At 43.2% G+C, this 15,210-nt stretch overlaps 1 protein-coding gene across 2 annotated transcripts in view; it reads left to right on the plus strand.

Moving 5' to 3' along the window:
• The window catches only part of LOC142020552 (rifampicin phosphotransferase-like), an 81,946-nt gene that overhangs the window by 35,093 nt on the left and 31,643 nt on the right, over positions 1–15,210 (plus strand). For both annotated transcript variants that reach the window (XM_075008512.1, XM_075008513.1), the window contains 8 exons: positions 423–529; positions 3,454–3,492; positions 4,066–4,255; positions 5,319–5,454; positions 6,915–6,991; positions 12,943–13,060; positions 13,975–14,075; positions 14,196–14,267. In XM_075008512.1, coding sequence (XP_074864613.1) covers positions 423–529; positions 3,454–3,492; positions 4,066–4,255; positions 5,319–5,454; positions 6,915–6,991; positions 12,943–13,060; positions 13,975–14,075; positions 14,196–14,267 — 840 coding nt within the window. The remainder of the gene's footprint in view (positions 1–422; positions 530–3,453; positions 3,493–4,065; positions 4,256–5,318; positions 5,455–6,914; positions 6,992–12,942; positions 13,061–13,974; positions 14,076–14,195; positions 14,268–15,210) is intronic.

Consider the following 15,210-nt stretch of genomic DNA (forward strand, 5'->3'; position numbering starts at 1 on the left):
AAACTCATGACTTAAACAACTTAAATTTGACATACCACAAGAAATTCTACTCAATTGTCTCCATTTAGTTCTCTTACGCAGAACATATAAAGTATATGGAACACGCTGGGGAAAAAATCATAAAATAAACTGATTTTCCCTTATACTCTGGTCTATATTTTCATAAATTGGTATATGCAAAATGTGCTCACAGTTATGCGTCTAATTTCTAAATACATTTACCAATATTGTGAGAGCAATGTGATAGGCAAATGATTAGGAGGCCATTATGTCCATGCACAATTACTTGTGCTTATGCAATGGTGATTATTATATATGCAAACTGAGCATGCAAAGTTTTTCTGACTAGCCAGGTCCAAATATCTTTGGCTGATCTGTATAGTGGATTTTGTATTTAATGGTATCTTTGCTGCACTTTCTAGTTCTTCGTCCCAGAAGGCTTCTGTGTTACCATATTAGCACTGGAACATCAGATGAAACAGAACCATGTTCTTCAGGAATCTGTGAAGGAGCTCACTGAAGTGGCCTGGTAAAGTGGCCTGGATTATAGGGTCTTTTGTCTTTGTAACAATATTCTGTGATAAGAACAATGTTCCCTCCCTCTTCATGCCAGGAAGGGGTCTGGGTTTTTAAAGTTTCCTGTGCTCCCTTAAAAGAAATAGAACACAGCTTACATTTAAAAAAAAAATCCAACATTCTTCTTCAACTAACTACTTTCTTAAATTTGTTATCAACTGATACATTCAAGATGCTGTTGAGTGGTGTCAAATCTTTGGCAGAGTGTAAATAGAGAAATGGTCATTTCAGTTGTTCTAGTTTCGGCTAGTAATAAATTTGCCACAGGGTTGTCTTCTTTCCTAATCTAACCTGATCTAACCAAATCTAACCTGAATCTGAGAAACAACAGTAGGGGATATTTTAGGCACAGTCTCTAGTTCTGGGATAGGCAGGTCACCATGGCTATATCTACACTAGAGGGTTTTGTTGACAAAACCTGTGGAGCGTCTGGATTCCCAAAGTGGTCTGCTGACAGTAAATCGACAGAACGCAGCACTTTTGTCGACAGTCTTATCCTGCTCAACACAAGGCATAACGCCTCTGTCGACAGATCTTTGTAGATAGAAAGCTGATATGGACATTGCAGGGGCCCTCTGTCAACAAACAGGGCTCCCTGGACACTGGGCAGCTCTGTCTGTTGTGCTACCAGTTGTCCATTTTGTTGAGAGAGCAGCTGGGCAGTCTGGCCACTCTTGGTCGACAGAGCGGATTGCAATCTGCTTGGCAGTTTGGCTGCAATCTGTCAGCAGAAGTTGGTTGGCAGATATCTTCCGACAAAACTTCTGTCAACCAAATGCTGTTATCTAGACATAGCCCACGTGTAAAAGGCATTAAATTACTTCGCATGACCTCATTAAGCTCTCTTCAGCTGTTTAACACAGTGTTAGCCGGTGGCCAGGTAATGTGCGGTGAGGTACTCCCCTGGGTCCTAAGCAACCCAGTTTTTTACTGTTAGAGCAGGCAGCTCCTAGCACTCTCACCCACGGCCAGGCTGTAGTAACCAAACGGTTAAAGTTCTTTTGTTGTGCCGGCTGTGTTGCAGTAACAAAAGGGTTAACAAAATAGTTAGGCTTGGATCTTAACTAGTTACAAGTTTATTTAAGCTACAGTTATAAGCGTGGGGTTACAAAAGGCTATTGTTTACTTCTTATATGCTAGCAAAGTACAGGTGTTAACAAGTTATGTTACAATCCAATACAAAGATATCTGTTACCATCTAACACAATGATATCTTGGCACAATGACATCTAGTTACAGAGCTCTAATTCTTTAGCTGTGCACAAAAAAAGTCAGAGACCTAGCATGGGTGTATCTTACCCTCTCTGCGTCTCTCGATACCAGCGTAGCCAAGCTGGGTCGGTCACTCAATTCCGCGGAAAGAAGAATACGAGGTTGGGCGTCCCCAGTTGTGGACCTCGGGAGGCAATCACCTGACCCGACCAGCAGGAAGTTGGTTGAATGCACTCAAAGTTAGAGTTCTGCTGGACCCATCTTTTATACCCCTTTTGGGTTATGTATTCTCTTTCTTATCTATGGTGCCAGATCATACTGGTCTGTCTTTGTGACTCCAGTTTGTTACAAGGGCATTTCTTACTTAGTTTGCACTTGTAAGACAAGAGATAAGCAATTTAGGAGTACAGGACATTCTTTTGTGCGGGCAGGGCACGTCCCCTTCTGGGTGATTGTGTGTGTGCATCATATTGATCAATGCCAGCTGGGGTGATTTTTGAGGGTCCCCCCCCACTCTCATGTTGACAGTCTGGCCTGTTAGCCTTCTAGCTGTACTTTCTGCTTCTCAGGGTCACGATAAGCTAGCATATCTGGGCCTCAATGAGGGCATCAAAGACTGTGCTGTCAGCAGCCGTTTCCGTGCCCTGTGTGCTCCTCAGTGGGGGGGGCAACGAGCAAGCTGGCTTGTAAGTGGGAGACTCTGTCTGGCTACACACAGTGGACTTTTTATACTTGCAGCTTGGAACTCTTAGCTCTTTTGTTCCCATTATTGCCTATAAAGTGAGAATTCATTACTATAATTTCAGGAACATCTGTCACTGTGAGGTTATTTTTGTTATCCCATCCATTTATTGTGTCTGTTTTGCACCTTTTTAATCTTTCTCCAGTACAGGTTGAACCTCTCTAGTCTAGCACACTCTCATCTGACAGCATCTGTAATCTGGCATGATTTTAGTTAGCTCGATATCCACTTATCATGGGTGAGGCTAAGTCTACGTCTACACTACCTCAGAAGATGAACCTGCTCAGGGTCGATCTTCTGGGGTTCAGTTTCACCCGTCTACTATGGACATGTGAAATTGACATCTCAGGGGTCACAGTTGAATCCTGTACTCCTTGTGTTTCCTGTCATCCTTCACCTGTGTAGACAGCCAAGTTAGAAGAGCGCAGTTACGTTGATTTTAGCTACACAATTACTGTAGCTAGAACTGCATATCTTCAGTTGATTTTCTTAATCTAGTGTACACATAACCTAGGTTTCCCATGGTCCCATAAAGTTTGTTTACAGCCACCGGTCTTGACTGTCAGTGTTCTGTGCTGTTATTTAGCTCTAATTTACCCCAAATATCTTCTAAGAGCCCAGTAAGCAGTAAGTGTTGGTAATGCTGCTAGACAATATTGACTTCCCATGTCTCAGCAAATTCTCTGGTTCTACACTGGTCAGATCCTAAAGGTGCTGGACAAGAGAGATTCAATCTGTAGGATTTAAACATATTTTTAAAAAAAGAAAGAAAAAGGGGAACATGAGCAAACATCCTTGCGGAGACAGGTACGGCTCTGGAGCACAGTAAAATATGTTCAGTGGCTATTTTTGGTTCATAACTATAGTAATTGAGGTGGGACTATTATTTTATCTTGACCTCTCTGTTATTATTTTTCCCCCAGTAAAATAAAACCAGGAAACCTTCAGGAGCTTTGCAAAAGGTAAAAACAGACTCATCAAATCTTTATTCCTCCTCCTTGATTTTTTGTTGTTGAAACTGATGTGCAGTAGGGTTTGGAACCATCTGACGGGATGCTGGGAAAAGTCCAGCCGCAGACTGAGCATGCTTAACTCTGCATTCCCTTTGCAGATGTGAAGGGCCATGTGGGCAGTGCGACCAGCATGGTTCCTCTGTGCAAAGAGGATCAGTTTTAGGAGGCCCCGTCCCCTGCATTTGACGTAGCATAAGTCAACAGAGGACGCCTGTGGCTTAACGCTGAGTGAGTTTGGGGGCTGGACTAGAAATATCCACGCTTTTGTGGCTGGAAGTCCACACAGAACCATGACTTTGCAGGCTCACATGGATCCTAGACTTAGTATGTTTTAATAGCAGGCCCATGGAGAGATCCTGGTGGTTGGCACCTCTCAAACTGACCCCATAGATGGCAGATGTTATAAATTACATTTTCTTAGTTGAGAAGACAAGGATAAATGTGTCAATTTTTTAACATAATGCTGGGACTGTTCATTTGTGTTCTATGGCCAATGCCAATTCTCTCTGCTCTGCTCCATAGGTGTTCTGAGGTGTTCAGAACCACTAAACTCTGCAGTGACATAGAAGATGCAGTCCTGCAGCGACTAGAAGAACTGGGACTGCAGCAAGAGTGCCTAACAGTGAGATCCAGTGTTGTTGGAGAAGACACAACAGCAATGTCTGCTACCAGGCAACTCCACACAGAGCTGGAAGTTAGGGGGAGTCAACAGGTGCAGATTCTTACCTTCTCTTTCCCTGCAATGGGCATGCTGGTTCAACAACTCTTTTTTGAGGTTTAGGGTGAGGTGTGTTATCTAATTAAGGCCTGATCTACACTAGGCAGGTAAGTCAACTGTAGATATGCTGTCCTACCTATGACAATTGTGTGGCTCAAATTGATTTATCTGCAGTTGACTTACCTGGCTATCTTTACAAAGGGAGCTTGATGGGAGATTTTCTCATATCAACCTTTCTTACTCCTTTCGATATTGAGGAGTACCACGATCGACTGCAGAGGATGGATTTTGTTTAGTTAAATGGGAAAGGGAACAGTGTTTTTCTTCCTTGAGTATGTCTCCTTATATCACAAGAAACTTCCTTTGTTCTTAATTACACCTTCAGTTAGTGTTTTCAAAGGTGCTGGAGAATGACTACATGGGTAAAAGAGTTGAAAACCCATTCAGTCATCCAAACCCTGGAGGTTACAATAGTGAAGTAATTGACTCCTCTGGGCTCTGATAACTTGCTGGCAATTAAATTCAATACCCAAGGAGGGCTGTAAGTGAGGGTTATGAGGTTAAATTTGGCAGATAGAAACCTATGATGAATTCAGGGTGAAAAACTAATCAGCAAACCTGTCAGTCAAAGGAAAAAGATAATCTGATCTTCAGTCTCGCCACTGTGGTAGAAAAATCAAGTATTCAGCTAGCAGTAAGGGAATTTCTTGGTCGCTTAGTTCTTGGGGCTACACTGTTGTAGAAAGTGCTGCACTGCATGCATATAGTGTATACGCATGAATAGGTCTGATCCCTGGATGTTGTGATCCTGCAGTGCGCCTGTGGATGAAGATTGTTATTGGTTGATAATCCTGTTTGGAGCTCTCTAGCTAGGAAGACATGCAGGTTCCACTTGCTTGCAGAGAGCCTTGGATAAATGGGAACTAGCTGTTATCCATTAATGCTAACTGGTGGTGTGTTTGGTGCATATGTGTCTTCCTCGCAAGTTCCGTGAGCCCAATCTGGTGCGGTGCTCAGTGCCTGTTCTGTGGGATGGTCTTGTTTACTTTTCCCCCAGGTGTGTGAGGGGATACAGATCTGTTGGGCCTCACTCTACTCATTCGCAGCTGTGCAGTATCGCCAGCAACGAGGCCAGCTGATCCTGGCACAGATGGGAGTCATCGTCCAGAGAATGGTGCCAGCCAGTGCAGCAGGTCAGCCACACATGTTCCCTGGCGTGCATGCCTCAGTTCTTTTACCTCCTGCTGGGCTTGGGGTGATGTTCCAGTAATTTCTGAGGTCTCTGTGCACCCCATGGAGAATGTTATTTGTTTCTGCAGGTCTGATTTGAGGCCCTGGGGTCTGATTTGCATCATTGTTAAATACTCACCACTGTAACTGAAATCACTCAGAGCTGTACACTGAATAAATTAAATTCTGTGTAATCCTAAGTAGACTGCAACATCATCGTAGACCAGAAGCCCAAAATCAGTGGATACTTTTGAACTTAATTTCTCTTAATTGTCAGCTCATCATCTGATACCCACCCCTCTGGAACTCTCATGTTGGGACAGTAAATTTATGGTTATAAGGCACTCAGATGAGCATCATGGGAAAGCACATGAGAAACTGAATAATTCTGTATTCAGAGCAAAGTTTGTTCAGTGAATAAACCCTGGGAACATACAATGAACAATGAAGATAAAACAAAATAACGAAGGGCTGCTCATTGTGTGCTTCACACACTGAATGAAGTAGAGGTCTTGTGGAAATGTAATGTGCGAGCAAGTACATAATAGGAAGCCACAGTAAAGTTTCACAAGCAGCTTTGATTCTGATATATCCCAACTTCTGAGTGCTTGACTGCAAAATCAGTGTTCTTTGGTTGAGGGAAGAAATATATATTAGAGCTGGGCAACGTTTTTCATCCCAAACTTTCTTGTGTGTGTAGCAAAAAATACAGATGCAGCAAAATGGATGCATTTCACAAATTCAAATTAATTAAACTGAATTGTATGTTTTGGGAAAAAAGTAATGAAAAAAATTAAAATGTTTAATTTTGGCTATTTTGAAATGCACTTTTCTGATGTTTCTATTCGAAACAACTTTTCATGTTGACATTTCCTTGAAATTAAAAAAAGGTTAAAAATCTCTTAAAATCAAAACATTCCATTCAGCCAGAAACTTTTCTTTTTGCCTTTCTGTTTGCTGAAAATTTTGAAAAAAAGAAATGTTTTCAGTTAGACCCAAAATCCATTATTTGTCCAGCTAGCTGTCTTTCCCTTCTCACTCCAAAATATTTTTCTGGTGATTTTTAACATCTTTTTCTCTTTCAGAACATCCAGAAGGAAAGTAGTTTCCTCTTATTTATTCAGTAGTCAAAAAATTCAACACTTTTTGTTATGTGTCTCAATAGATAAATAACTGGTGATAATTCAGTACTTGAGATCTGAGTTGTGTTGCTTAGTTGTTACTCACTAGAAGTCATGTGATATTATTTGACTCCTGATTGCATATGACTTCCAAAGATGCCAAATAAGTCACATTTGTTGCAGTAAAACTCTTTTTCCAGTGTCAGAGAAGAGCGAACATGAATGAATAGTCACAGAAAATGTTGTTTTCAGTCAGTATTTTTTCATCACTTATTTTGTTCGCAATATAATGCCCTTTCCAGGGGTGCTGTTCACCTGTGACCCAGTTACTGGACATCCTGGGAAGATGGTTATCAATGCCAACTGTGGACCTAAAGAGGTTAGTGAGATGTTTAAAAATCACTTTCGAGTAAGTGGAAGAAGAAAAGAAGAAGAGGAAATAAAACATTTAATTTGTAAATCATATCTCTGCACTTTGCACTTGGGAGTTGGTTTGTTAGTGGGTCTACTTCGTAGCCATTCAGCAATTTGAATACTAGCACCTGCCTGTGTTGACCTCCTATTTAATGCATGTTGGTTATTCTGGCAGAACTGATACTTTGGTATTTGTTTATGTACAACCACAACAGGGACCCTGGAAGGGTCATTGAGTTATCAGTGTTCTGCCATTACAGGCAGCTCCATCCTATGATCATGTTCAAAAACTTATCAAGCTCTATGCTTAGAAATAGTTTATATATTCCCCGACTACTCCAACTGGGAGGTTGTGCCAGAACCTCACTCTTCTGATTGTTAGAAACTTTCTTCTAATTTCCAGCCTGAATTTATTCAGGGACAGTTTGTGGCCATTTGTTTTTTTATTGCCAGGCCTTCATTTTATATAGCTTGTCGCCCTCTGGGGTGTTTATCCCCTAACATATCAATAGAGATGAATCACATCCCCTCTCAGCCTTTCTTTTAAGTTGGCTCATGCAGCTTGCTTATCCCAAATATGGATTCTTTCCTCTTACCCACTTGAAGGGAAAGCTTTCTGAGCCAAATCCTCCCCTCCTAGGGAAATACACTACACAGTCTTGGTGAGTTTGAATTCTTAATGCGGCCAAGTTTTATTCCACTGGAGGAAGAGTTGTGGGCCATGTGGAGAGCATAAGAAATATGGCCAGGATCCTGAAGCTCTGGAGTTCAATCTGGTTTCTTTGCCAGATTTGCCCTGCCCAGCAGCCCGATACTATTCCCCAGACCCAAAGATCTTCCTCCTGGGGCTCTGCTTCTTCCAGGCGTGCAGAGCCACATTCCCCCACACCTTCCAGGGGGCCCATGGAAGCTGTTGCCCCCGTTAATTATGGGTTCCGCTTCCATCCATCAGCTTTTGGGATCTGTATCTCAGCTCCCTTGCTGTGGTGGGGAGGTGAGAATAGCAGCCTCTTGAGTTACATTTTTAAGTAGTAATAAGGGGTCAGAAACCTGTAATAAAGTTCAGTACATAGGGTTTTGTGTGACAGGAGCTGAAGCATATGAAGCAGTCTTTTGGTTGAGTTTCAGAACTGAGAATTCACATCTCAGGCTTGCGCCATAATTTGTGAATTACTTTACACTAATCTGTGTGTCCAGAACATTGTTATATTTAAAATAAATCACATATTGAAACCTTCATTCAAGCCATGTAAAGTTTTCCCTTTTCATGGCTCCTTCTTCAGGTGGAAAGTTCACCATAGGAAATGATATTGCAGCCGCATAAAACAGGAATTCCAAAAGCATGAAGGTTTCTGAGCTAAATCCTTTAAAGTTCTCCTGCTGAACATTCATGATTTTGGCAGGAAGCAATAAAACAGAGGGAAAGTCACAGCTCCAAGTGAAATGTTCCATACCGCATGCATAGCCCAGCACAACGGGATACAGAGAGAGTAAAGTGATAATGGTGCCTTACTACGTTTGGATCTTGGGAATAAGTCTACACTGTAACAGAGAGTGAGCCTCTCAACCCAGGTAGACAGACTCTGCTAGCTCTGATGAAGCTGGCAAGCTAAAAATAGCACTGTGGACATTGCATTATGGCTGGTGGCTCAGTGTTGTCGCCCAGCGGTAGGAATGTGAGTGGCTGAGCTACCATCCACATTGCAGCATCCACACTGATAGTTTTAGCACACTGGCTGAGCAAACCTAATAGGCGTTGTCCACTGCTATGAGCTGCAGTATAGACATAACGTGGGGGACTTGGAAATAAGCAGTCAATGGGCCAACTCCTGACAGCAACAAATATTTGCAACTCCCACAGGAGCAGCACAAGGGCTATCTAGCTTTGTTAAATTTAAGGACAGTAACATGCACTTTTAAAGATGGATGAGCATGGGACTGGCATTGTAAGCATTTCCAATCAATCGCTCCCTAGCAAGTTGCCTGATTTGGAAAATGGCTTCACTGTCTGAAACATCTAGACCTTTATTTCCCTTTAATTTTTCTGCCAGTGTCAAACATTGCTTATCATTTACCTGCAGTTAGGTAACTGCATTTTTATACATAAGGTAGATATAATCCCACTAGGAATGCCTTATGTGTACCTCCTTTACAAGGTGGAAAGCTGCAGCAAACTTTTTTTTTTTTCACAGATTTAAGTTTTAGCCCCTACAGTTCAGAAAACCAAATCACAGACTTCGTGAATCCCAGCAAGCTCCGCGGGGAGGAATAAATTATCACAAATTGTACTCTGTGAATGACTTTTCTCAGGAAAAAAAAAGGAGGAATTACTCAGGAAAGAGATTATTCTCAATAAAGCTGTCTAAAGGTTGAGCTCACTGTCCAACAATGAAATTAATCAAATAAACAGTCCAATGAGTAAAAAAAGAACAATTTATCAGAATCCAGATGTCTCTGGCATCCCTCATATTTCCCATTAAAAATTCATGTAATTCCTTCTTGATCTCAAGTTGCTCCGCACAGAACCAAATATATCCATGCTTAAGTAACGCATTAAAATCCAAATAGAATTCTAAGTAATCAGGAGCATGAATCACTCTCTCAGAAAGATCTATTTTGGGGGCTTCATGAATTTGCCCCGTGCAAAAATGAGAAATCCTGTGGAAATTTACGGATTAACAGATATTTTGGAGCGTAAACTTTCGTGGGCAAAACCCAAAGACAGATGCATCTGTTGAAGTGGGTCTTTGCCCACGAAAGCTTATGCTCCAAAATATCTGTTAGTCTATAAGGTGCCTCAGGACTTCTCATTGTTTTTGCAGATTCAGACTAACACGGCTGCCCCCTCTGATACTTACCCATGCAGACGCCTTATCTTTTCACAGTTTTGGATGCTGCATGGCACACTGTCTTTAGCATTTATGCCATAGACACTGAAGAAATATTACAGATTACAAACACTGAAAGTTGAGTTCATTCTAATCTGGCTATAAAATTTTACAAATCGTATTAAATCAAAGGGAGAAGAATGAAGAGCTAAAGCTGTGGAACAGCTAAGAAGCAGTGGAGCTTTCTCTCTAGAATTAAATCCCTTTTAGAGTGACTTACTTAACAAGCTGCTTAATCCAATTACAAATGACACCACAGACTGAGACAAACAGTAGCAAAAAAGGCTGCTCACCGGACAAGGGATTTGTTTTATATATTTACAGAAAGCAGCAGGAGAGCTGCTCTTCTTAAACCAAGGGGCAAATGAAATTTTGAGTGTAGCTAGGCAAAAAACGTCATGCCCCTATGCTCCTCAACTTGGTCTAGTTCTCCTGAAGTGCTTTCTGGCTCCGCACACCAGCATGTATTTAATTCAGGTGCCTAAATAAGGAGATTGGTGCCTAATCTCAACCACTCAAGTTAGAATATACAGCCTGTGTCCTAATAAAAACACACAGGAGGCCATTCAGAAATGATACTGTTCTTATCAGCATGGAGATGGGACTATATGGGGACTAGAACTGCCTTCTGCAAGGTTTCTTGTACCTTTCTTGGAAGCAGCTGGACTGCTCTCCATCAGAGACAGGATACTGGCTTAGACTGACCACAGGTCTCATCCAGTTTGCTAGTGTTTATATTCCATGGGAGTTACTATGAAGTCAGAGCACAGACAGTTCTGCTGAGGATGAACATGAGTAACAAGATGTACTTTGTTGGACTTGAGGAACTTTCAAGGTCCCTTCCAGTTTTAGTATGTTACGACTTATTGGATTATGCTGGTCTGTGGTGGGTTAATGGAAGTTATTAAGACATAACTCTGTGAAGTGTCTCCTGCAGTCACTTTCTGTGGAAGTTGTCAGCAATACCACAAGGTGGTGCTCTTCGGAGCTTTTCTTTTTGAAAGGATTGAGGGGATTCAGATGAGACACTCGTCAGCTCTACTCTTCTTTGTTGATCTCCCTCATTTTCATTTTCCTTTTTTTGTTTGCCTTATTCCCCCTACCCTCCCACATGCTTGGATTTTCTCTTTCCTTTTGTCCTGTTCTTTTTTTTCTTTTATAATATCTCGCAAATTCATAGACTATAAGACTGAGGGAATCATTATACCAATCTAGTTTACCCTCCATATAACCCAGTCCTTAGAACCTCCCTGGTAAATTCTGGAAATGTTTGCTCTAGTTTATAAACTGCTAGTTAGAACTTCCCAATCTCATCTATAAATAATTACTCCCTATTCCTGCAGCCTCATAAGTTCCCTCTGGGTGAAATGCAGTTCTTCAGCATAGGGCTTGCTTGGGACCAAAGTGGTGAATAGATTCTTCTGCTGACCCTCTCTAGAGGTATTTATTCCACTGGTCATATGAAACAGTTTCACAAGCAAGTGTGTGAAAACTTGAGCCGTATTTGAAACATTAGCAGATGTTGGCATCTTTGGCTCTCAGTAACATTGCTCTTGGATTGTAATGAATTAGAGCCAAGGTTTTCAAAAGTCATTTGGGATGCTTCAGTTCTTGCATGTCCAACTTGAAACATGTTAATAGGGCCTAGAAAAAGATGGACAAGGGGACAAATTGCTGAGGATGAATACAAAAGTATAGCATATGCATGTAGGGACAAAATCAAAAAGGTTGAGGCATGAAATGAGTTACACCAAGCAAGGGACATGCAAGGTAATAAGAAGAGGTCCTATAAATACATTTGGAACAAGAGAAGGACAAAAAAATGAAGGAGAGCTAATAGTGGAGGACATCGAAATGGCTGACATGGTTAATGCAGAACTGCTCCATTCTACTCAAGAAAAAATTAATTATGACCAGATGCTTGACACAATTATTATTACCAAGGGGGGAGGAACACAAGCCAAAGTAGGGAAAGAAAAGTTTAAAGCTTCCTCATGGCTTGGCTCTGTCTGAGTCACCATATGGTATTCCCCTTTAGGGACTGAGAGTCTTTCCCAGACAAATTGTCTCAGGCAGTCTGCTGTCCTTTGCCTGGCCTGTGCAACACTGGCAGCAGCTAGCAGGGGAACTTAAGCCTACCCGCTACTCCTGGTTTCAGCTCAGGGGCCCTCTAATCAGCAGCCAAGGTCTATATGCCTCAGGGCCATTGACGTGGGTTATGGGTGAAAGGGGGAGAGCTGCCTCCAGGCCTGGCATTTCAAAGGAGCCTGGACCTCTAGCCATGGCTTCTTTGAAACAGTGTGACAGTGCTGCTCCATTTGCTCGTGGTTGTCAGGGAGTGGGGGGAGCAGGCGCTGAGGACTGACTGCCCTTGGCCCCTCTCCTTCCATTCTCGGCCCTGCCCTTCCTTGATCATGGAACCAGGCCCTCACTGCCACCTTGCCCTGGAGCTTGCGGTGGCTGTTGGTACCAGTGATACTCCTATCCTTTGCTGCCTTCCCCCTGAGCCTTCTCCTACATTCCTATCTTCCCCCACCCTTAGGAGTTGCCAGTCCCCAACTCCCTCTTTCCAGGGAGTAACTGTGGACGCCCTCTGGTACCTAATGTGAGAGCCATAGGACAGTTCAAGGCAGAGGGCCCAGGCCTTGCACTTCGGTGGCCCAGTGGCAGCTGCCCCAACCACCCTATGGATGGAATGGTTCCCCATCTCAGGGTTAGCTCACGGGGCCCAGGGAGGCCTGGGACCACCAGCAGAGGTCACCCTCTAACACCTCACTGTCAGGAGCCATCGGAAGTGGAATGACGCAGCAGACTGCTCCACCACCTCCCAGCGATGTGGTCTTAGGGAGCTGAGCAGTCTGGGGCTAGGTCACTCTGCTTTCTTCCACCACAGTGAAGCATGGCAGTCTGGCTGGGAGACAGAGGCTGCTGGATAGCATTGCTTCATACACCTTCTTTCACTGTTGTGGGTACGGGGCTGTCTAACCTCTGCTGCCTCTTTCCTTTCTTCATTACGCCTTGTCCCCAGGCTAAGGAAAGTGCCAGTGTGGAACCTGACACAATCATCCTCCATCACAGCCCAAAGGGTGTGCTTCAGATCACCAGCAAGAAGGTTGGCTCCAGGCAGCAGTATGGCCAGTTGAGAGGTGAGCCCTGGGCATGGTCACTGGGATGCTTTCTTCTGCATGCTTGTGAAAATGGAGAGCCCCTCTTGCAGATGGGGAAAAGACTCAGAAATGTAGCTGACCAAGGCTGGCTTTGCAAAGATTTTCCTGCCACTAGGAAGGGCTAGCAAACTGCATACCCAGGGGGAGTTGTACCACAGAATGCCAATGTTACAGAACCCTTGGTACCAACCATACCTGCTGGTTTTGCATAAGGAATGGACACTTTTGGAGAGTTGAGACTCAGTCCTTCATGCCTCAGAGCTGCCTTCCCATCTAGCCATCTTAGACACTTATGCAGCCCCTGTTACCATAGTGTCTGAGCACCTCCCAATAGTTAATGTATTTATCTTAAACACACTCCAGTGAGCAAGGCCGCCTATGGAGGAGGAGAGGGGGTGGTTGCCCTTGGGTCTGATGATTCAAAGGTGCCTGGGGTTCCTGGTTGCTGCTGCTACTACAGGAATGGTCAGAGCCCCAAACCCTTTTAATTACAGCCGGAGCACTGTGCCATGTGCTCTGGGTGGCTCTGAGAGGTGGGAGGGCACCAAAGTCCAGGTGGCACTAAGGGCTGGTTGTCCCCAGCCCTGGTTCTACAGGCTGAGGCTCCACCCCTTCTGTGAGCATGGAACCCCCTCGCTCCAGCTTGCTCAGGGGTCCACAGCTCTTCTGCTAATGAGGTAGGGCAACATAATTATCTTCTGTCACGTGAGAATGGAGGCACCATGCCTTGACCAAAGTCACTGAAGGAATGTTTGTTGCCAAGCAGCAGTTTGAATCCTGGCCCCTCAAATACCAAGGTAGCATCCTAACCAGTGGACCAGCCTTTCTGTCATGTAAAAAACCATCCTCCTCTACAAATGAGCAACTACATGATTATTCCTCTTGTTTCCAAGCTGGGGGAGATACCACAGCAAAAGATGGTCACCCTGCAGAGGCCCCGCTGTGCTGCATTTCTGAGGACACCATCCTGAAGCTGGCTGGTCTTGCTCTTCAGGTAGGAATGTCCATTTGCATGTTACAGACTCATTTCCTGTGCATCTGTGAGAAGTCTCTCTCTTTCTGACAGACAGCAGAGCAGCTGCCATTCTTAGCAATAATTGTTTGTTTATTAAAGGTTGAAAAAGCATATGGAGACGCAAGGGGTATTGAGTGGGCTGTGAAGGAAAACAAAATCTACTTCCTACAGGTGAGATTAATAATAGCTTTTTAGGGCATTCACCATTGGTATCAGTGCATCCCCCTCGCTACCAATGAAGTCATCTTCACCACATCCTGTGGTCAACCCCATTTTACAAAGGAATGATTGAGTCAGAAGGAAGGTATATCTTATCCATGATCATGAAGTCTGTGGCCAAGCCAGGAATGGAATGACTTCAGTGCCTTAAACAAAGGACTGTCCTTCTTAGTTTTCCATTTAAGAACAAATTGTGTGTGCTTTAGTCAGGCAACATTCCTATTAAATGAATGGGACCCATTTTTTTGATAGGATACTACTCTGGGTTTTTATGATACCTGATTAAATTACTTCATTTTGTTTTTGCTGTATATGTGTGGCCTGACAACAATTTTTTAAAGAAAATTTTCATAGGTGTGCTGCATAAAAATATTAATATTTGGTGTTCCGTGATCTCAAAAAGTTTAAGAAACACCGCACTAATGTGTGTACAGTTAATTTACAGTGACCACTGTCAGACCCTGTAATGGGATTCTGGTTATTTTGTTTATCTAAACCATCCAGATCTCATTTTTTTCTTCCCAGTCTTGGTCATGGTGTTTTGGTAAGGCTTCCATACTCCTACCACATGTTTATAGGTTGGTGAAGCCACAGTGCTAGTATTTCCCATGTTCTGTGCAAACTACATTAGCAAATACATTCTTGTTTACCATACTTTCCAAAAAATAGTTGTGACTATGTTCAGTGCTCATAGAAGTGAGAGGGAAAAAGCACAGCATAAATGCAGACAGAAGCTACATACACCTTCTCATTTCAACACTGCCAGGGCTCCTCAGGCTTGATGATTAGTACTCTGTATTGCTCCTGTCCTGACCTACAACCCTGCCCAGAGCTCCCAGTGCAACTCACACTTTTGCAACACTGTTGTTTCAGTCCAGAAACTCTACAGAAGAGT

This window comes from Carettochelys insculpta, chromosome 14 (assembly GCF_033958435.1).
Source record: "Carettochelys insculpta isolate YL-2023 chromosome 14, ASM3395843v1, whole genome shotgun sequence".
NCBI lineage: Eukaryota > Metazoa > Chordata > Testudines > Carettochelyidae > Carettochelys > Carettochelys insculpta.